The sequence below is a fragment of the Physeter macrocephalus genome, chromosome 20 (genome assembly GCF_002837175.3).
Source record: "Physeter macrocephalus isolate SW-GA chromosome 20, ASM283717v5, whole genome shotgun sequence".
NCBI lineage: Eukaryota > Metazoa > Chordata > Mammalia > Artiodactyla > Physeteridae > Physeter > Physeter macrocephalus.
This window is the reverse complement of record NC_041233.1, coordinates 100,186,540-100,211,111: the sequence shown is the minus strand read 5'-3', so window position 1 is coordinate 100,211,111 and position 24,572 is coordinate 100,186,540. Positions and strand designations below refer to the sequence as shown.

Below are 24,572 nucleotides of genomic sequence, written 5' to 3'. Positions count from 1 at the left end.
TGTGCTTTGTGACCACCTAGAGGGGTGGGATAGGGAGGGTGGGAGGGAGACACAAGGGGGAGGGGATATGGGGATATACGTATACTATAGCTCATTCACTTTGTTATGCAGCAGAAACTAACACAACATTGTAAAGCAATTATACTCCAATAAAGATGTTAAAAAAAGTAATGCCACCTAACCTCTTGTGAGTAGAAAACAAACACAGATAAATCGAGCTCTCTTTGTTTCCCTATTGGCACACAATGAATTACATGGCAAGTGATAACGTAAAATTCACAGGAGCATGTGGAACAATAAGAGGTAAAAAAAAAAAAAAAAACTCATAGAAACAAAAGGATGAAGGGAGTTTGTTTTGGCATTAGCAAGTGCTTTCTTCCTAGCTGTTTCCCAACTGGTCTCTATCTATGAATGCCACACTATCCTGTTATTGGAGGATAGACGTTTTGAGACTTGCATTTTTCACCTCAATTTTTATAAAATGATTATTACTAAAAGAGTGAAAACATATGTATTAAGGCAGGTTGCCAAATGAAGATTCCGACTTTGTCCACAACTGCACAGACACTCAGAAAATGACAGGTTAAACTCTGATGTTTTATTTATTTTTTTAATATATTTTTTGATGGGAACCATTTTTGAAGCCTTTATAGTTTGTTACAATATTGCTTCTATGTTATGTTTTGGTTTTTTGACTCCTAGGCATGGGGGATTGTTAGCTCCCCGATCAGGGATCAAACCCATACCCCCTGCACTGGAAGAGCAGAATCTTAACCACTGGACCGCCAGGGAAGTCCCTCTGATATTTTAGAATCACTTAGCTGTATTGAGATAAGAAGGAAAGTCTAACTAAACTGTGTTTAATAAGGTACCGTGTTAGAAGTCCTAGTTGTGTTCAGATGCTGATTTGTATATATTAACTCTGTAGCTCAGGTCCATAAAGCCATTTATAGAATTAGCATCTTTTGAACACAGAAGTTTTTTTTAATTGAAAAAATGATTGTAGAAAGTTTCAGATACAGGCATACCTCCTTTTATTGCTCTTTGCTTTATTGCACTTTGCAGATATTGTGTATTTTACAAACTGAAGGTGTGTGACTACCCTGTATTAAGCAAATCTATGGGCGCCACTTTTCCAACAGCATTTGCTCAGTTCATATCTTTGTGTCACACTTTGGTAATTTTTGCAATATTTTAAATCCTTCACCAGCAAAAAGAATTATGACTCACTGAAGGCTCAGTTGATGGTTGGCATTTATTTAGCAATAAAATATTTTAAATTAAGGTATGTACATTTTTTTTTAGATGTAATGGTATTGCACACTTAACAGACTGCAGTATAGTAAAAACATAACTTTAAAAGAAAACAAAAATGAAAACATAACTTTTATATGCTCTGGGAAACCAAAACATTTGTGTAACTTGCTTTGTTGCATTTATTTGCTTTCTTGCCATAGTTTGGAACCAAACCCGCAATATCTCCAGGGTATGCCTGTAAATCCATAAACACGTGTAGCATCTGAAGCCACTAAAGACAGTTGGGTAGCACCACTTTTGGATAAATTCCTATGGATTTCTATTTTCCATATAATGTGCTTTAGTGGCAATGTATCAGAAGTATCAGGGGGAAAAACATTAAGAAATAAAAGTGCTGCTGAGTACCTGTCCTTGTGCATTCCACTTGAGATGATCGGCATGGTGTGCCAGGTGGAAACACAATCTTCCTGCCTATGACTGACAGCAGTAGAAAACCCATCTTACTTTTCTCCAGAAACTAGTTTAAATAGGGGTGAAGAATCTAAAGAATAAAATAAGACAAAAAGGCAGGATTAAGGTATTCCTTTATTTTCCCAAAGAACCTGAGTTTATGGTACACCTAAGAGTACATTTTTAGATAAATGATTTCCACAGGGATCAGAAAAGCTTAAATTGCATGTGGATTAAGTAATGATAAAGTTTGTAAAGGAAAGGGCTATACAGAAAATATTCCTGCATAAAAATGAATGTGACCTTAAAGAAGCAAAACTAGCACTAGCTATGCTATCTGTATTTAGGTAAAATGTCCAAACCTCAAAACAAAATATACTACTAGATTAAGTGTTTCAAAGCTTGCAAAGATAACTTAAATGTAGTAAAAATGTAATTCACGTAGAGATCTTGTCTTATTAATTTTCCAAATCACATCATGAACTGATTTTTTATGAAATGTTTTGCAAAATAAACAAAAAGTATAGGTAGTTCATTTGTTATCAAGTTATTTCACATTTTTATGTTTCAGTTTCTGTTACAATGTGTACAATGGAGTGATCACTCATTTCAAATGTAGGTGCCTTTTGATAAATCCATAACAAAAAATCCTATGATTGTGTTTGCTAAAGATATGCTGTTGGTAACACTTGTTCATTTAATATTTTTTAAACGTCTCAGGTGTGTATTGCTTCTTATTCCTTTAGTGGTTATTAAGGTAAAGGGCAAAATGACAATCTTAGTAATTATAGACCTTGGAATTACTTATTATTTTCTAAAAATATATATCCTAAGAGTGAATGATGAAAGCTCTGCTTGACCTTCTGATATTCTTTTCTGAAGGTGGAAATTTGAAAGAGGGATTATTTCTATATCTTTTTCCTAGATGTAGTTTCCATCAAGTATCATTCAATTTGAAAATTTTTTTTTCTTTTTTGTTTTCTCCACACACTTTTAAATTTCAGTTATTTTTTGCTTCATTAAAAGGAATAGAAGGAATTAACAAAAGAAGAGCTTTTTTTCCCCCAAAAAATCAGAGATAAATGCTAGAAAAATACAAGCCACTTGAAGGTTATAAAATATGAGTAAGAAGGGTCTCTGCATAATTTCAAACCTTTATATATTTAAGTTTAATTTTCTTTATTAGTGATAAAACATTTCATGTTTGAATATATTTCATCTTGAGGAAAATAGCTTTATTCTAATGTATTTTCAATCTGATCATCTAAGTATCTTTTCCATGATCTCTTTTTATCTTCTGAAAACCTTAAAAAGTTGAAAAGAGGACATGATTTGGCATCTGAGAGTAAACGCCTTGAGATATTTTTTAAATTATGAAAAATGCTGACTGAAATGTAAAAACAGATTTTGAAATAATTTATTTTCAGAAATATTGGCAGCTTATTCTCTGCTTTCTAATGAACAACATGGTAGGGGTTTGTTTCTATTTCAAAGAGACAATTTAACAATACTGTTTCCCTGTTTTACTAGAAAAATTAACATTGAATAGGCTCATAATAACAGTTTTAATAAATTCAGATCATCACCTCAGGATATTAATAACCTGATTTGATTTGAAGTATTAAACGAAGAAATATACTGGGAAACAGAAACTTAGCAAGTTTTACATATCAATCATAAAATACTGCAGAATAATTTTTAATTTATTCACGCTTTTATTAATTTTTTCATTCCCATTCTTTCTTTCACTTACTGAACCTTAACTGTATATCAGAATTCAAGATCAGTACTAAGCATACAAAATTTGTTAAGACAAAGTCCTTGAGTTCAAGGAACTCATAAATTACTGGGTAGAAGTTTAACGTGGATTGCAAAGCAGTATAACTGCTATGTATAGTAATTGTCACAAGGAGCTGGGGAAGCTGAGCAGAAACAGCAAGAGCAGGAAGGACACAGAAAATGTTTCACAGAGAAAATCATTTGGGATCAGATCCTGAAAATGAGTAGAGATGACCATTAAAGGGGCAAGAGAGGTATGTCGGGAAGAGTGGTACTCTTAACAGTTTATAAACATTTCAAAATCTGCAAAAGTTTTATTGTCACTGGAGTATAAAATGCAGAAAACTGCTAACAGGTAAGTCCTACTAAGGAATTTGGTTTTGACTTCCACAGACTTTTGGATTCCAGAAGCATTTTAAGTGAGAATTACACAGTCAGCTTTGAGTTTCAGAACATTAGTTGGCTGTGGTATCGAGGAATAACTGGGAGAAAATATAAGTGATACTGAAGTTGTGAAAAGAAGTAAACTAATAGGGAAATTGCACAAGAAAGGGCATCTCAGTATATTTCCCCATTTCTGACTTGAGTTTTTAGGGCATGATTGTACCATTAGTCAAACTAGGAGGGTTAAAAAGAGGGGGAAAAGCTTTCAAGAAGAAAGTCCTTGAAATATTGGTCCTTACCAATATTTATTAATTACCTCACATATGTAAGATACCGTGTTGCTCACAAGAATACAATGGGATATAAGGAACGTCTTTGATATATATATTTTTTTAGCCTAGAGGGGGAGTAATATATAATTTAGCATGTAAAATTTCAGAATAGATATGATAGCTTCCCAATGAGTGCTATAGGTAGTAAACCCCAAATATAGTCAGAGAATGAACAGATTGTATTTACCTTAACAGGTGGGAAAATTAGTAAATAGATTTATAGATGAGTAGAGGAAAATAAGTCTGAATGAATGGATTTTGCATTCAAGCAGAAGTCTTGAATGTTAGGCAAAAGCCTTATACAAGAAAATAATTACAGGTGTTTGTACAGGTGAGATACCAAGAGGTTTGGTAAGATTAATACAGCAATGTATAGGTGGTATTTTGTGCAGTTAGCTGGAAGCAGGAACACCATTTAGACTGTTAAAATAACACAAGTAAGAGATGTATGTTGAAGTGGGTTGACATTTCTCCTTTTAAAGGGTAATGATGCTTTCAGGATTCAGAGGAACTCATTTTAACGGAGTAAAAGATATGATAGTTAATAATTTACTTTTGCCAATTTGATTATTCCATCCCTTCCCCCAAATAATTTTTTTGTCGATTTGCAGGGGCAAACTTATTTCCACTTGTATTTAAGGAGAAATGAGAAAAGGTATACAGGTTTCGACATGTCAGAAAAAATTATGTAACTTGTGACAGTTAGAAATTGAAGGTACCTTAGAGATCATGTTATTTAGAGCTTAATTTTACAAATAGCAATGGGGGGGCGGCTTTAAATACTTGTCAAAGATCAAAGAATGAATTAGAGGCAGATTTGGGAATAAAATGAAACTGTTCCCTGTCCAATCTTTTACTCTACCAATTTAGATCTGGGGGAAAAGAGATGCAAATAAAGGAAAAAGAAAGCAAAGTGTGAAGACTTCCAAAGAATTTGAAATATTCAGTAGCATAAGTTTAGTTTAAATTTGAAGATAATGAATAAATAAGAATCCTTCTGGCCCTTAAGATCTAGATGAACTTACCCTGAACCTCATCCCTATTCTAGTGCAGGAATTTAAAATGCTGCCTTAGTTCCCATTAATTGTCAGGGGAAGAGGGCAGGCGGACAGATAACTCATGCTCTCTTAACATCCTTTGCCTCAGGCCTCCTATTATTTCTTCTGTCCCATATAGAGCTGGGTGTGACATTCATTCCCTTCTTTGTCCCTCTCCAAAAAAAATCTCAAAAAATACAAAGATCATGGTAGATTTTATTGAAAAACTGAAAGCACTAGGAGATCACACTGGCAAACATCAAGACAAATAACAATAGAATTTAACTCAACAATGTTTCTACTCCTCTTTAGCTTCTTTTCCCACAGAGTGCCCCAGTCTTTCTTCATTCCTTTGTTCCCAATCCACCTGGCTTTTCTCTTTTTTATTTTTCTTTCTGGTTCTCCAGAACAGCAAGCACTCTGTGCCAGACCTTAGCCTCCTCCATTGAAGCCTTTGAAGCAGCATATAGAGGCCATAGTGAGGACTGCTCTCCTTCTAGGCAGCTTTCTGCTGCTGTGTTCTTCTTACTTCCAAACCAAAGAAAACATTTATTTATTCAACAACTTCAGAGAGACATACTAATGAATGTCTATATTATACTAGATAAAGTGCTAGGAAGTGGAACTACAGGAGTGAAAAAGGCTCATGATCTCAAATAGAATAATAATTAAAAAGAAAATATTGTAAAGTGTCTTTCAATTTAATTAACCAAGTAATTTATCTGCATTTAATAGCACAGGATCGAACTTGAAGATAATGAATAAACAGGAATATTTTTGTCCCGTCCCTGAAATCTACATGAATTCACCTAGACTTCAGCCCTATTCCAGTATAGCAATTTAAAATGCTGTCTACTGTTAATTAATTTTTTGATTATTTAAGTCTCCTAACAATTCCATGGATTAGATAAGAGAGGTGGTATGGTTGACATTACTCAGATTCCTCTACCTTAAGTTTTTAGGTTGGAATTCTTACCAATGCATGACTAAAATTTCACTTTGAGAAGAGAAATATTCTAAGGAATGATGCCCTTGTACTACTCTTTCTTTAACTTGTCCTTTGACTTTTGAATGGAAACTAAAACCCTGGTAGAGTTAATGACTGTTTTACCTACTCCAATTATTCAAATGATGCATTTCTATTATATCCTGCACAAAGAACTAGTAAGTGTAAAACATGAAAAAAATCATTGTCCATCCACTTTAGTTACTAAAGGGTCTTCTATGCATTTTTGTTTTCATGTTTCCTCAATTTTTTAAATATTATGATGAAGTTCAATTAAAAGTAAGATCATGCTGGACATTTTTTTAGAAGAAATTTCGTTCTCAGAGCTTATTTGAGCATTGATTGATCTTATCTGGTACCTAAGCAGCTGCATTAGAAAATTCCTTGATTTAGTGAAGACAGTTTTGATTAATACAATGTATTTAATATTTAACATTCAAGAATATCTTTTCAGTGTCTAAATTTCAGATTTCAAAATTCAGCATGAGACTATGTTACTTGAAGCTATGACATTTTGGGAATAGAGATTTCACATATTAATGAGTAGACCCATGCTGGGACACTAATTCTACAGATACAACGTGTACATCTTCTGTGGCTGACTTTCATAAAGGTAATTGATAGAGAGAGGGAATTAAGGAACACTGAATTCTTACAGTGAACCAAGTATCCTATATAATTAAAGCCTAACCCAAACTGCAAGGTTGGCATTACTGTACGTATTTGTATCAGTGGAAATTGAAGTTTGGAGAGATTAAATAACTTGCTCAAGGTCACTTAGATGGAATGAAGGAGCTGGCATTGCTTCCCAAAATGGCTAATTTCAAAGTTCATAGTGTATCCATAAGAAAACCTGAACTCCAAGATTCTAGCCTCATCGATAAGGTATTTAATTTCTCTGATTAGACCATCCTCATTTTTCAAGTGTAAACAATCTATTATCTACGTATATTAAAAATGTTGGTGACAAAAAAAGATAATTTATATAAAACTAATATTTCAAAGCATAGAGGTATTTTTGCCTTGCTTGTATATATATTACTGATCACAGGTTCTTCTACACAAACCCAATAACCCCATAAAATAGTATCTGAAATTAACCACAGTAGAATTCATGAAGCTGGTGGCTGGAGACATGCTATATTTCATAGAACTTTTTTTCAGTTACTATGAAGTTGAGGACCTGGGAATACAAGGAATTTTTGGTTTCCTTTACTTGACCTGCCTTCTGAAGCAAATGCCTTCCCAAAGGATATATGGAGGCCAATGGGTTGATAATGAGTAGCTTAGAGTGTAGCATTTAGAGTATAGATAGCCATACCAGGAGGGATACATAAATTTATTTTTAATGATGTTTTTAATTGGGTGAGATTATTTTATGTTAGGCATTTGTAAAGAGTAGCATCCTAGCGTATGGCTAAAACTGTTTTTAAGTGTAAAGTAGGACCACAGTTTATATATACACCTTCTTCTTTCTAACAAAAAATATGCCATTCTTATTCTTTTGTTTAAAGTCTAGAAATTATCCTATGAATGAGATCCAATATTTTGACCATGAGGTTTGCCTGCATCATTTTTCCTGACCATGACAAGAGTTAACAGTCAATGTTTTCTCTATATCTTATAACATCATCATCACTTTAAATTATCTGAAATATCCTTTAGCATCTATACAATCAAGCAAAACTGACATTGTGCCCTTTTGAACAGTCCTTTTCAAAAGCAATAAACAATAACTATTTATTTAGTCAACAAGTTTAAATATACATATTAATAAATGTCTGTGTTATGTTCCTTTTTCTCCTTTTTCTGTCCCTCTTCCTTTTTGGTTTCCATGGTTTCTATAACTTAAGATGTGAGAATTCATCACACTTTTTTTTTTTCCTGAAGTGAGGATAAAGCAGATCTTTACTTTTTGTTCCAAATAAATGTTGACTAATGGTTAGATTTATCAGGTAAAATATATGATGCCCAGTTAATTTTGAATTTCAGACAAACAACAAATGATTTTTAGTATAAGTATATCCTCTGCAAGTATTGCATACTTATACTAAAATATGATTTTATGTTTAACTGAACTTCAAAATTAATTGTGTCCAATATTTTTAATTGCTAAGTCTGGCAACCCTTCCAATAGTCTGATGTTTGTAAAATTTTCCCATTCATGGGAAATATATATTTATATATTTTTTAAATTTTTTATGCTGTGAGAGTTTGTTTCTGGCTCAGATGGCTTTTATTTTTCCTCACTGATTTCCTTTTAAGATTATCATTGTTGCTTATTAATTGTTGCCCTTTTGGCTCATTTTGGAACAAAAGGTGAGAGGATGAGATTAATTTTCTCATTATCTGGAAGTCTATAGTTAGTTAATTATTTATGATATTTTATGCAGTTTTCAATGTAGCCCCCTAGGTGGTATGATTATACATTTATTTCTTCAAGTATCTTTTTTTATCACCAATAGTTTTCTATATTGATACTTAGAATCAACACCTTTATCAGTCTTTCATCCTCATTGTAAAATTAAACTTTTGATAACATTCTACTTTCACTTTCATTGATATATTCTGTACTGTTATTATACTATATGTGCCATTCTGTGTTTTAAAATAAATATTGCTACTGTTCTTTAATTATATTTCTGGCATCTTGTCTGGGAAGGTTTCAAAATTATAAAATAGTAGAAATTAACTTGTGAACTTTGCCTATGGATAGCTATCCCACTTGGAAATTATATCTTATTTTAAAATACCAAAGGGGTCTCTCCTTGAAACATAGAAATTTGTGCCTTATAATGTTGTTTCAAATGCCAGCCCCTCCACAGTCACAAAATCAGTGTTATCTAAAACCGTTACTTTACTTTCAAAGACCTATTTCTAAAAATTGTCCACTCACAGAAATAAAATATTTTTTTAAAATACTGAAAGAGCAAACTCCTTAAAGAAATAATTGCTCTAAATTTGTGAAAACAGTTAAATAAATAAACAGTATATGCCTTACATATCCTCTCTAGGAAAAAGCAAAACAAACAAACAAACAAACAAAAACCACCAGCAACTAATAAAATCCAGTAAGAGGTCAACAAATGTGGATAGCTTTTAGCTTATAAACTGAAATCTGCAATCTAAGGAATTTACTGGAGCAGAACTTTGTACATTTACCCTTAGAACCATAATATAGATGTTACAGACTGAAAAAAACCTCTTCCTCTGTGATTCAGGATCAAAATCTACATTGCTGTTTACTGTAGAGGAGTCCTCTGGTGATTCTAGTATATTTCCCTACACATACACTTACTTTTAAGGAATTTAAATGTTAGCTCTAATTTCCTAGTGGCAATTTTTTCATTGCTTATTGAATCAATATATTTTATATTGTTCTTCATGATGAGTAGAAGAAGCTTCACTGTGTAGGTGTAAAATTTGTATTTTTTATTTGCATTGCATTGTTGAGCTACTGTTGGGGCCATTGATGGAGCAGCCATGACATTCTTACACGGAGATGTTTGAAGATGATTAAACCAAAAGAAAATAAAGTTTATTCTGAAGTGAATGATCTCATTTATGTAAAATTACAAAAGAAAAAAAAAAGAAGGCTGTTTTTTCATCACCTTTAATGAGTGTTTTTGCATTTGATTTTTGGAAAGGAAAATCATTTTATTTTGCTCAGTTAAATTAGAAAAAGCTCTGTCAACCTGGAAAATCAAATGGAGTCGATAAATGAAAGTTTAGGTAGAGTATCATTCAACTACCTGAGCACATGACCTCTTCAGATAACTATGATCCCAGGTGAAGTCCACTCTAATGAACTCAAGCCGTTCATGGTTTTAGATTGAGCCTTAATTCCAGAAAGATCAAAGTAAGGTGCCCTGTTCTCTGTAGTTCGATGATCACTCTAACTAAAGGCTAGTGCTCCTTGTGGGCGAATTGCTAAATGCCCTATGGACCTATGTCTTGAAACAATTAATACTATACTACATCAGAGCTCACTCTCCACATTTTCATTCAAGCTTTGCTGCTTGTAGAAAGAACTGAATATTGTGACCTATCCCTCCCTCAAATTCACTTAACTGGAAATAAAGAAAAGGGACGGAAATGGATCTTGTTCTATGATCAGAAGGTGAAAATTCTCACTCAGTCTAAACTTTTCTAAATAAGATCATCTTAAAAAGGGTCAACACGGTGGAACTTAGATTTACCCTCCTTGGCCCTACACTACCTTAAACTCCTTTTCCAATTTTTCTCTTTTATTTTCTGTACTCCTATTTTCATTTGTCCCATTTTTCGAAGAATATTTGGTGCATAATAGTAGTAATGAAAACCAGTGTGTCTGTCCACTTGCTTATACTGACTCCTGGATTCACGTTATCCCCAGGCACTGAAGGAGCAGTGTTCGGGCACTCTGTTGAAACACCTCACATCAGAGCAGAACCTTCCCAAGACCTCAGGTAAGTCCTGGCATTTATACCTGTGTCATTGTTTCTACCACTGATGATGGTCCTTGATATATAAAGAACTAAAGCAGAAAATGTGCTACGTAACTGTATAAAGAATTGACAGTCCCTGCCTACATGGTAGATAGATAATCAGATATTTCATTGAGGGCAAGAAAATGTGAGTTATTATTCTGTCCTTCTGTATATTTTTCCTTTACAAACATACAATGGATATAAAATAAACACATCGGACAGGAGGAGTGTGAAAAAGAAAAGAAAAGGCAGTTATAGAGGTTGTTGAGGGGAGGACTAATAAAAATAGTGATTTCAGAAAATCTGATATAGATAATGAAATATATGGCACGCATAGGCATAAAGAAAGGGGAGGCAGAGAGTGAGAGAAAGCTATAAATAGTCAGAGAGGCTTAAGTAGAGGGAAATCAGAAACAAATGTAAACAGTGATCAGTAAAAGGCAGAACTTAATTGCCCTGTGATACGCTCCTCAATCTAATATTTCCAGTGGAATAAGCTCCATCTGTCAGTTTGAGAGGACAACATTATAAGGTATTCTCCCCAGAATAATCATGGCAATCACTGATAAAAGTTGAAATACTAAAATCTATTAACTTATCTATTGTTCTTAATTCAATAAATAAATACTTAATATATACTTTATATATTTTATATAAAATTATACCTATTATAATAACTTGTGGTAATCATTTTGTGATATATACATTTGTCAAAATCATTATGTTGTATACCTTAAACCAATACAATGTTATATGCCAATAAAAAAAGATGTTTCCTCTAATTAATTTCAAATAGGTATCTTTTTTTTAACATCTTTATTGGAGTATAATTGCTTTACAATGGTGTGTTAGTTTCTGTTTTATAGCAAAGTAAATCAGCTATACATATACATATATCCCCATATCTCTTCCCTCTTGCGTCTCCCTCCCTCCCAGCCTCCCTATCCCACCCTTCTAGGTGGTCACAAAGCACCGGGCTGATCTCCCTGTGCTATGCGGCTGCTTCCCACTAGCTATGGGTTTTACATTTGGTAGTGTATATATGTCCATTTGCTATGATATGGAAAAAGACAACCCATATTGATATAAAAAAATAAATTACATATTTAAAATCATTTTTAAAGCTGAATTAAATTATTAACCTGAGAGATAGAGTCTTTGTCTTGAAACACAATAAAATATTAAGCAAAATACCCATTTTATTTCATAAAGAGCAGGCTCAGCCCTTCCTATTTGGATGAGTGGAAAAAATGCTCAAATAAAAATAGAAAAATAAAGTTGAAAAATGTTAATTAAAAAAAAAGTCATACTTTGGACTTCCCTGGTGGTGCAGTGGTTAAGAATCCGCCTGCCAATGCAGGGGACACAGGTTTGAGCCCTGGTCCAGGAAGATCCCACATGCCATGGAGCAACTAAGCCCGTGCGCCACAAGTACTGAGCCTGCGCTCTAGAGCTCGCGAGCCACAACTACTGAGCCCATGTGCCACAACTACTGAAGCCTGCACGCCTAGAGCCTGTGCTCTGCAACAAGAGAAGCCACTGCAATGAGAAGCCCGCACACTGCAAGGAAGAGTAGCCCCTGCTCGCCACAACTAGAGAAAGCCCACGCACGGCAACAGAGAACCAAAGCAGCCAAAAATAAATAAATTTATTTTAAAAAAGTCATGCTTTTACAACAGTAAATATTGCAGACCTTTATAGTTCCATGATAAAATTCCTTAAAAAAACTCAGTTTTTCGCTAGTTGAGTAGCCCAGATTCAAACAAGCTAGTTAAGAATAACAGGAGAAGGTGCCCCTCTTCATGTGATCAGGCATTTTTTAATAAGACAAATATAATAATTATTTACTTTATGCTGAAACCCCAACGATTTAGGAGGGTTGAAGAATATGTGAAAACAGTGTCTCATAGTGTGTTATAGTCTTGATTTATGACTATTCTCATTTAGGACCTCTACATTTTTGTATAAATTATCTTTTCCTTCTTTACTTAACAAGGTTGTGTTGCCACTAGAACGGGATCTACGTCTTCCTTGCTTATCTTTAGTTCAATAACAGCCAGCCACTCTATCTCACACATAATAGTTTTATTATAATTGGTTAATGTGAATTACTGAAACTTAGTAAAACTGAATAATGAGGATGCTAAATGCCTGTATATAAGGAATGTGGTATCATTTGTTTTTGTATTACTAAGACACGTGACTAACATTGATTCCAACTGTTTTCGAGATGTGTTTTAACATAGATACCAGAGTTTCATTCAATAAAAAAATTTTAATTACTAAGTTCTAAAAGAAACTTTTTTTTTACTTCTAACGTTTTAGTAATTATGTACTCGTTTCACAGATTTTCATTATGAAAAACCTATTGCCAAAAAAGGAATAAGAACCAACTGCTATTTTAATTACTTTACTGACATGTCTCAACATTCATAAGTATGAATGTGAATTAAATTATAATTAGTATATCATGTCTCCAGTTTTTATTTTCTAATTATTCATAAATTATTTAAACATTGACCTAAGCGAGGCTTAGCTGCTAGTACTAAAAACAGATTGGCAGCCCCCAAGATGAATGGTACTGATCTAAATTCCAAAATGGAAACAGAAGCAAAGCACAGTAATGACGAGGTTATTCAATTATTCATTTGTGTACTGAAGATTAAAAGCAGTGTCTGAGGAGAGCCTTACAAGTCTTGCTGACAATTTTCCTTTCAGGGCAATAAGAAGTACCCTTAGTTGACACCTAAGTCTAATCAACAAGGTGACCTCAGGTGACCAAGTAAATAAAATGTAATTTAGGGAGTAAGAAGCCACGTTGTCTTTGATTTTGCTTTTGTCAAGAATAAAAAACCTTAGAAAGAAACATTTCAAAAAGTTTACTGTAGAGTTTAGGTAATATTTTGGTGTGGAAATGTAGTAGATTGCTATAATTTATTTACTCAACGGCTGTTTGATGAATGCTTACTATGTGCCAAGGTCTGTGCTAGTCTTCATGTGCATTTTAACAATACAGGTGTAGATTTTCTTTAATTTTTTTTTATATAAGGTAATATTGTTTTTCGGCAGGAACTTATTTGTTAAAAGGCTAAACAACAAATAGTAAGGACATCATAGCACTTTGCCTGAAATAGTCCAAGTATAAATGTTCTTTTTATTTTTTCTTAAATTAATATGTAGCTAAATTGTTATAGTTCAGTAGGATTTCTGCCCTCTTTGGTGAGAAGTGATAAAATCTATAATGTAATGCCCATTGTCCAAGGATTGTTTGGATCTGAGTTTTATTAACTGTTCCAAGAATAAGGCAAGAATTTAGACTTTGGTTTAGTAAAATGAGTTACTATTTAATGACATAATTGGCATCTTTTCATCATTTCCATTCTTGTATGCATATAATTTAAAACTGAAATGTGAGGTTTGCAGGCTCCAGATTAATCTCTGGAAACACATAGCTTTGATTTACATAGTTCCCGTGTTCAAGGAAAAGCCACCATTTATTAAAGGGTAAGGATTTTTCCCTGGGACAATTTGTCAATAAAGGGGTAAAATATTTTACTGGTATTTTTCCACCTATGAGAAAAAAATGGTAATAAAGTAGTATTTTTCTCCTCCCCACTTCCCTTCCCCATACCTCTCCCTCTCTCCCCTTTTCTCTCTTCCTTCCCTTTCTTTCCTCCTTCCTTCCTTTTATTCTTTCATTCTATGTATGTGTTTGTATATTAGAGTTTGTAGCAAATGTGGGTAATGAGAAGCTTGCCTTCGCTTCCAGTTATGGGAACAGGGAGCAAAAATCGACCTAGGGATTTGTTTGATCTTATTTGCAGGAAGAGACCATAAGGGGTGTGCAAGTGGGCAGGAAACAATACAAATGGTGGAAACAAAAACAATGTGATTTGCAGCTGAAAAAAGCTCAGGGTAGCCCGAAGTAATAAGACAGTAAAAGTGGTAAGATAGTATAAGAATATATGTTCAGGGCTTCCCTGGTGGTGCAGTGGTTGAGAGTCCGCCTGCCGATGCAGGGGACATGGGTTCGTGCCCCGGTCCAGGAAGATCCCACATGCCGCGGAGCGGCCGGACCCGTGAGCCGTGGCCGCTGAGGCTGCGTGTCCGGAGCCTGTGCTCCACAACGGAAGAGGCCACAACAGTGAGAGGCCCGCGTACCACAAAATAAAAAAAAAAAAAAAAAAAAAAGAATATATGTTCAAGTCACAGTTTGCATTGGATTTTTTTTTCTAAAAACACTTTTCTGTGCAATTCTCCATTTATTTCATCCTTGAAATGGCAAATGATGAGTGCCAACTTTGTTACTGTATTAAATATTTAGCAAGAACAAGGCACATGATACTCAAGTTCTGCTTAAGTTTCCATTTAGTAATTGCATCGTGCAACTTTGTTTAAGAGAAGTCTAAATCATTTTCTCAGAATGTTGAGAATTCTGGAAATCTAGGCCACTCATTTTCAAATTTGAAAATTATGTAACACCTTAAAAACAAAATCTTGTTATGGCTTCTGTATCTAAACACCAAAACTGAATTGCTTGGAAAAAATAGGCAGCAGAGTGACTCGAGTTCAACATTAATCCTTCTCTCTACTATAATCCCTGGGTACCCACTATAAAAACTCCTCTGAAATGCACTGCCGTGATTACTATAATGCTATAAAAATGAACACAATTGTTCTTCACTAATTCCAGTGACTAATTGCGTAGAAATTCACACGTTTTGCCAATACATGTGGACTTCATTTTTCAACAGGCCTTTTAGAAAGTACTTTGTAATAAAATAAATAGTTTAAGCATATGTTTAAACCCTCCTCAGTGGAAGCTTGAGAATTTCCATGGAGAAGAGAATCAGGGCATCATTTAACTGTTGATACTCTGTTACCAAAAGTCTACTTAGTAGATGGTTCTAGAAGAAAATCCAGGTTTAGTCTGATTTGAGTTCCAAGATCTGAGCCCAGGACATTCTAGAGGGATTCTAGGCTGATTTGAGAAGTGGGGGGGTATCTGGAGAAAACCAGTCCAACCAAAAACTGGCATTGTAAACTATATAAATTATTTCTCTTTATAATTTCTAGGCTTCAGTCTTGTTTCAAAGGTTTCCCTTTTCTAGAGTTGGATATTTCCTGGTTTTTTTCTTCTAATTTTGTTGTTTATTTTGTACACTAGGTCATTTCTTAGTTTTATATTTTGAGTAAATAAAATGGGAAATTATGTTCTGAATTTTCTTCCAATTTTCTATTGAAAACTACAGTCTATAATTTATTAGTTTTTATATTTTGAATAGATAAAACTGGAAATTATTCTTGCAGAGCATGTTAAGGATCTAATGTTATTTCTTCAGTATGGATAGTCAATTTATTAAGCATCATTTATTAAATAACCTCATATTTTCCACCCCAAAATGATTGCTACAACTTGTCAAATATTAACTTCTCATAAATACTTGCCATCTATTTTAGATTGTGTTGTGTTTCATTGAGCAAATTTCCATTTCCAATTTTGATATCATTTTTTAATTAAAATACCTTTATATTAAGTTCTAATTTTAAAAGGAAAATCTCCTACTTTATCTTCATTTAACAAATCTGGTAATTGTCACACATATTTTTCCCCTCAAAATATTTTGACATAAAGTTTTTAAGTTTCAAGAGACTCTACTGAGATTCTTGTTGGAATTTTATTACGTATATTTATTATTTTTGATATATTGGAATGTTCATGATATGGAAATATAAATATGAGCTTATTTTTATCCAGGAATACCTCAAACTCTTGAATTTTCAGGTGAAGTAAAGAATATCAGATGTCCTTTCTAGGTATTCCTTTCCTGGAAATAATTGTAAAATACAGACTTTGAATAGTTTATGTTGTAAACCCTCCTCAGTGGAAGCTTGAGAATTTCCATGGAGAAGAGAATCAGGGCATCATTTAACTGTTGATACTCTGTTACCAAAAGTCTACTTAGTAGATGGTTCTAGAAGAAAATCCAGCATTTAGTATTTATAAAATATAGCATTTATATTAATATAGCGATTTAGCAACAGGAATTACATATTTTTATAGTATCCCTGTATGTCTTTAATATCTTTATTGCATTGTAATGCAGTCAATAACAGTCAAATATTAGCATCAATTAACAGTTTTCCTATTTAGATTTTCATAGTATACAGTTCTACAAATTTTCCCCAAAAAAAAAAAAAACCCTGTAAGATCCGTGACCACACTTTCTTTCCCAACATCGTATTATGAAAATTCTCAAACATACTACATGTTGAGAGTATCTTATAGAAAGCACCTATATAACCCCCAGCTAGATTCTCCTAGTATCATTTTTCTGTATGTCTTAAATTATGTATACATGTCCACTGTCCATCCACGAGTATATCTTAATTTTTATGCATTCAAACATAAGTTGTATAAATCTGTACACTTTTCCTGATCACTTCAGCATGTACATCATTAACTAGTATCCAAGATCACTTACAGTTTCTTTCCTTTTGTTGTAAAATAATTATGCAATGACATTCACAAAGCCTAAATGCATATTTGCTGTGTTTTGAAAAATGCATACACCTGTGTAATCTAGATTCTTGTCCAGATATAAAACATTATCGTCACTCAAGAGAGTTCCCTCATTTCCTTCCTGGTAAATCCCCACCACTACCCACCAGAAGCAAACTACTCTCATTTTCTTTTACCTTGTATTAGATTAGGTTGACTTAGTACTAAGATAAATTGATCATACAAGATGTACTTCTTTGTAAGATTTATTTCATTCCACATAATGTTTTTTAGAGCCATTCATGATGTTGTCTGTATCAATAGTTCCTTCTGCTTTATTGCTGATCCATTATATGAACATACAATATTTTATCTATGCATTTTCATAATTGAAAGATGCTTGAGATGTATCTGGCTATGTTAAGTTTTATATAAAAATGCCAGAGCTTTCCAAAGTGGTTGTATCATTTTACTCTTTGTCGGCAAAAATTCAATTAACAATCAAGTTAAGAAGAATTAATGAAAGGGAATTTTTTTCAAGCCAAATTGAGGATTATAATCCAGGAGACAGACTCTCAGAAGCCCTGAGAACTGTTCCACCTGTCAGAGGTGGAAAGCACAGTCATGTACATTTTCGAGACAAAGGATCGTACATCAAAATGGCATACTGGTATTTTACATAAAGTTCACTGAAGATTCACAGTCCAGGTAAGCATCGTACAAAGGGAACAGCAAGTCATTATGACCCCCTACAGATCTGGGAAAGAATGCTATTCTTTTAAGAAGTTGCACAGCTAGTGTCAGAAGAAAGGAAAAAAAAAAAAGATCTTTCTGTGGAGCAGGCAGGCATTCCCACGTTTGAGGCGCTCTGGTTAATGTTTAATGGAGCTGCACACTGCACGTTAGGGACAGAGGGAGGAGGACCAAACTAAGAGAGAGAATTTTATTTTTAAATTTTCTTGTCCTTCCTTAAAATAGCTTTCAGTGTATTATTATAAATATATGGCTAACACACTAATAAAGAACAGATCTAATGATGTTCTGCAATGAATAAAATATTTTATGTTTAAGGTGCGCTGTAATTTTATTTATTAGGTAACTGAGCCCCAGTGAGGTTAACTGGATTTAAAATTTCTAGTAGAACTTGTGTAGAAACTATGAGCTTATTATTCAAAGTCCTATGTTTAATTCTTTCATTAGACTGATGTAACTCTTGCACGTAATAATTCTCAGTGAGTTTATACCTGAATTTCCCAGACTGCTTCTTGGAAGTAACTTTCATTACTTCATAGTATGCAGCAACACTTTTAATACATATAGGAAATACTTTTTCTATATCCTGCAGTTTATAATACAGCCTCTAGAAGTACCCAGCTTCTAGTAAGAGCCTGGGAAAATATTATTTATAAAATAGTCAATGAAATATATTATTACACCATCATCAAATCCTTTTGATAAATTGGGATAACTGTTAACATGATGTCTACTTTTTATTGTATATATTTTAAGTTTTGTGTCTACATCTACTTTTTCTATAATGTTCTTTGGATAGTGAATATCATGGTCATATGCTTACCTGATTTCAAAACCTTTTAGAAGTGCCGCATTGTGCTTAAATGCAAATATTACTTTCTTATTGTCAGAATTCATGGAGTTTAACACTTGCAGTTTGGATGGAAATATAGAACAAAATTTGCACACCGCTTGTGAAAAATGTGTTTTTTCCTTATTCACCAAGTGATAGACCTAGAGACAATGGGCAGTTCTAGGTAGGTAATGTGTGTAAATGTAATATTTAAATGTAAGTATACACGTAATTGTGAATATTGATATTGGATGATTCAGGTTAATACATGCATCTGTAAATGCTCACACTGAATTTATGCTATTCACAGCAGTGTTAATTTGAAGATTTTAGGTCTCCATATACATTGTAGTCCTGCTATGAAATTTTTGCTACCCCAAATTTAGTTTATTTGCTTATGCTAAATAGTCAGGCAAGCTTGTAAAAACTAGTTTGCAGCTTACTTTAATTTTCATGTTCATAAGAAATATTTGAATACCACAACATGTTCCTTTGAAAATAGAATCATGAAATCCTCCAAATGATCTAATAAATTTTTATTATATACTCTATCTGCACGCTCTCCATAATTAAAGTTCCTAGTGTACATTACTCATCCGAGTGATGGATACTATATAAAACAGTGCTACTTTTTATAAAATTTATATCATTTCTTAGTGATCACTACTTTTAATTTTATCAAGATTAGCAAATCATACAGTTGAAGCCTGTTTAATTCAAAGTCTTAATCACTTTCAGTCTTTATCACTTTCAGAACTTGAAGGATTTAGCAATACTGTAAAATTGCCATGTTTTTTATGTTTTATGTACCCCTTGATAAGTTATATATATAGGTACTCCTTGATAAGTTTTATATATATTATATATAACATGTTTTATGTACCCCTTTACCCCTTGATAGGTTTTATATATATATATATATATATACACACACACACATATATATGTGTATATATATATATATATATATGGCAGGTATATATTGTCTTAGGGCACAAAATTACCTGTAGAAGAATGAAAATATTCCTTTAAAACTTTAATTTACATGTATGGTCTCCATTGTACTCACTATCAGAAACTAAGCCCCAGTCTATTCACTTCTCTTCTTTCTCCCCGGGGTTGCATCGTTATACCAAGACGCTTACACTGCCAAAGCATTTGGGGTGACATTTGGTCCTTGGTAGCCTCATGATCCAACTGGCATTTGCCAAGATGTTCTCCTTCTTACCGTCACTTAGTCCTCAGTCACTGAAGGTCACCACTCTTTTCTCCTTTGAGGATCTTGTGGTCTCTTGTCCTCAGTTATCCTGAAATATCACTCTCTCCTCAGACCTCTAACACCTAAAGAATAAAGGTCCCACAACCTAGGACTTGACCTCAGGTAGCAGAACACAGAGAGCCATTCAAGACCAATTCTGTTTATTTCTCTCCAAATCTTCTCTAGCCTGTGAATCAAGAAAACAGTTTCTCCAACTTGTGAAAGAAACAAGGTCTCACTGATGTTGGTTTTCTTCTCTGTTTTTGTTTATGTGCTGAATCATTTTCAACACAATAAATGGCTAGGGTTTTTTTTCAACTCAAAACGTCTGTGACATTAGGAAACACAAAATATCTTTAACAGCTTCTCTGCTCTATCGTCCACCATTTTTGGCAAAGGATAGTGTTTAGTGAATGGGGAATGGCAGAGGAAGCAAGGAAATGGGACGGGAGGAAATCCCATACATTTCAAACTACTATCCCACTACATAGCTATTTCCCTTAATCAATTTAAGAGATTCCTTACAATCCTATAAGAAAACATTATAATTGTCAATTTTAGAGATGATAAAACTGAAATTTATTGCTGCTGGCTCACTTTCCTGAACCCAGGTCTAGCCAGCTCTCCATCTTTACTGCCTCTTTGAATAGGGATCCTCTAAGTCAATGCTAGCAGAACACTCTATAGCAAGACTGGTAATGGGTACCTGAGGTCTAAAATGAAGATGAAGACAATTAAGATTTTTAAATTAAATACTTAGTAAGGATGAGAATGGAAAAACTCAAAAGCCGAGAAGCACTTACTATATTTTAATGCTCTAGCAGAAATAGGGTAAAAATATAGTACAAAAAATGTTCACGCTTAATACAGATATTTTACTGTCAAATATATAAGTATCCCAACCCTTATCCTTGGAAACAAACTAAACCATATCAATTATCTGATAAAATAAGCGTGTTTTTCCTCCCGCTTACAAGTTGTGTTTCCTTCGATGTCAGATTCATAATGTTTCAGAACATTAATTCATGTTAATTAAGTTCTTATCTGACTTCTGATTGAGTGATTCAATCATACCCAAACTTATGTAATTACATTTAATGTTATAGAAATGGTCTATAACAAGTGGAACTAGAAATGGTCACAGATACATTATTCAAGATGGTGAATATTTGGGGGTGTATCAGAGGACATCACTTATAAATATATATTTAAACATTCAGATTTTGAAATTTAGATACTCTGTGCAAAGTATAAGGATTATGAATGAAAAAATTATGGGTGATTCTTTTTGAAGTTTTCAAATATTCTGTGAAAACGTGTAATTTGTGTTTTTAAAAAAAAGCAAACAGACATTTCTTTAAAATATATATATTCAAAACCTCACCCTCCAGGGATTTTATGAAGATATCCAAAAGGCCTATAGGGATGAAAGTTTCGAAGTTGCTTTAGTGAGTGAAAAAAATTTTTAAGTGTTGAAATCACTTTTTCAAAATGCTGGCTCTAGTCCTTCAATATCACTTTCAAGTGTTTAAGTTCAACTTTACTACTGAGAGAGAGGGCTGATCTTCAGTGCTCAAACTATGTGGTGTGGTTCTCTCTGAAAAACCACACTGGGACTGTAGCCTCAAAGGAGACCTGTTGCTCTGGATGATGGTGAATGTGAGCCTGAAGGGACTCTTGTCCTGAGGTCCCGAGGTCACGAGGAACACAGGCAATTACAGCCCCAGAGCAAGCTATTATCCAAAACGATCAACTCCAGGATAAGATCTCTTATCACACCAAGTGCCTTTTACGACTATATTCTTGTGTCTGTATTTTGCCTTCCTTTGCTCTTTCTCTAGGTTTATATTTGGAGGTAATTTTTAAAAATGCCTCCCAACTATCTTTTTTGCAGGCACAGCTATCTAAAACACTTGTGTATCACCCCTCATTTAATTTTTCTTTCTCAGACTAATGTCATTCATTCTGTGGACATTTTCTTGGGCCGATAGAGGTCAGGTGATGTAGGAAATATCTTACATCTTCATTTTAATTAATGTCTAGAAGTGTAAAGAGTCCCTTGAGAATTTTTTAGTTTACAAAATTTTGACTGGGCACATTTGGAAGTTTGCAATAGTAATGATTTTCATTAAAACTGTCTCATCTTTGCAAGACAAGGACTCTTTACTGAGGGATATTTACATGCTAACTTTCTAGAAATTTATTTCTTAAGACTCCATCATTAATATTGAAAATGTGTAAAAGATTTAAACTAGTAAACTACCACGACCTACTTTTCATGTGCATTGTGAAGGGAAACAACACAAGAAACTGTTACTAAATCATTATACAAATGAGAGTAAATAATTGATGCTAACAAATGAAGAAAGAGCCAAAAAATAGATAAAGCAATCAAAAATCTTTCTAAAACTCATTTTAGCATTTTTTCTTTTTGGAAATGGCAAGGATTTGTATTTATGCCTGCCTGTTTGTTTTAGTTGACTAACATTATCTTTGAGTCCAATGTAAACTTTTTTCTTATCAATATTAAGGTGTTTGTTTGTTTGTTTGTTTAAGGCTTGAATCACCAACCAGGTCCTTGATAATGGAAGCTCCCCGGGGCATCCAGGTGAGTGCTGCAGCTGGAGACTTCAAGGCTGCCTGCAGGAAGGAGCTCCTTTTGCAGTCCACAGAGGGGGAGGTGAGTTCTGAGGTGTAGACACTGGCCTTTTACTGCGGAGGGTGCTTATTCTCAAATTATACGCATATGATTCCAGGAGAAACATAAGGAACTACTTCATAAGAGGGCTCAAATTATGAAAATATTAATACTTCTTAAATATGAAACTGGGTAGACCTAATGGTATTTTCATAAGTCAGAGCTCCATTTATTTTCTACTGAATGATATTCATTCATAAGTCATTTATAAGTGGGGGATCTAAGTTCCTGCAGTTTCAAAAATCGACAGATGAATGGAATGAATATCAAGGTAATACCAGAATGAAGGCAGTCTTTGCTGTCTTTGTTCCATTTTGGTCTTCAAAAAGTTTTTCCAAAAAGTGCTTTGAAAGTTTGTGTGTTTGTTTCAGTAGAAATAGTACCTATATTTTTCTAAAAGGGAAACAAAAAGCAAAAGTTTATTTTGCTATCTCACCCAATTATTTCCTAGATGAGATACATGCTGTTTTTCTTCCGTGTTGCTTTATTTCACCCAAGAGTCTCTTTAAACTCTGTTGTCCTCATTCCTTTAAAGATCCTCTTCTTTCTCTTACTGCCTGATTTAAAGAACCCTTTGTCTTTGGGCTTCCATTCTTTCACTGGAATGTGATAGGCAGGTACTTATTTTGTCTCCTTTACTTGCTGTACACATTGTGACTATTGTATCTGCAGAATCACATTTTTGTCCATTCTGGAAATTCCTCAACATTACGTCTTCAGATATTACCTCTCCCCTTGTTCTCTATGGCCTTTTTCAGACTCTCTGAAGAAGTGTTATGTCTTTTCATTCCCTCACCTTCCAAATCTCTTAGCCTCTTCTTCCTCATTTCTATTTCTTTATTGCCCTATGCCTCACTCTGCCTGTTTATTCAGATCTACATGCCAGGTTCCTCCTCAGTATCTAATTTCTTCAATCCCTACATTGGGCTTTTAATTTCAGTAATTTTGTTATTCATTTCTAGGATTCTCATCTGTTGCTTTTTTTCAAATCTGCCTGGACATCTTGGTAGTTGCTCTCTTGTTTGCTTGTTTGTTTTTAATTCTACCTTCATTATTTCAAAGCCTTATGCATAATACATATACGATTCTGTATATTTTTACCACAATTCCCAAAGTCCTTAAAGGTCTAAATCTGTTGTGCTGCTGTTTCCACCAATTAATTCCCTTAATATTTTCTTCCTTCGTGTGCTTATTTATTTTTTTAATGAGTTTATAAAGGTCAAGCTGAGAAGAAAAAGCATGGAAGGATGATCTGAGAGTGACGCTCTGGAGCATTTCGGACCTCTTCAGATGTAAATATGAGGGCAGACATCAGTAGAATCAAAGAGAGGATGTTCCTTTCGTACCTTTATACCAGTATCTCAGTTATTGATTCAAGATAAATTTGTATTACACATTTGGCTTCCTTTTTATAAACAAACCTATTGCCAGGATCATTAGCATCTTATCTGATATTATGGCTTAAATAATCTAGAAATATGTTTTATAATATTGAAAACATATATCCATATTACCTTTCAGGATTTCTTCCCACTACAATTGCAGACTACAATACTGTGTCTACCACAGCAAGAGAGAAATCTTTCTTAAATATCTCACATCTTTTTTAAAGCATTTTTATCATGCTAATCATTTCATTCAAATTATTCATAATGAATCATCTCATAATAAATATTGATGGTTATTAATCTCCATTCTGCTTCTATTTATGCACCACTTTACTTATGTTCTTTTATTCAAAGTATCAGCAGAATCCTTGAGTTCAATTACAGATTAGCATTTTTTTTTTTTTTTTTTTTTTTTTGTGGAATGCGG

At 33.6% G+C, this 24,572-nt stretch overlaps 1 protein-coding gene across 2 annotated transcripts in view; it reads left to right on the top strand.

Annotated features, from left to right (window-relative positions):
- SGCZ (sarcoglycan zeta) overlaps window positions 1–24,572 on the top strand; it is a 933,024-nt gene that overhangs the window by 903,717 nt on the left and 4,735 nt on the right. For both annotated transcript variants that reach the window (XM_024131476.2, XM_055081217.1), the window contains 2 exons: window positions 10,621–10,693; window positions 22,616–22,739. In XM_024131476.2, the coding sequence (XP_023987244.1) occupies window positions 10,621–10,693; window positions 22,616–22,739 (197 nt within the window). The remainder of the gene's footprint in view (window positions 1–10,620; window positions 10,694–22,615; window positions 22,740–24,572) is intronic.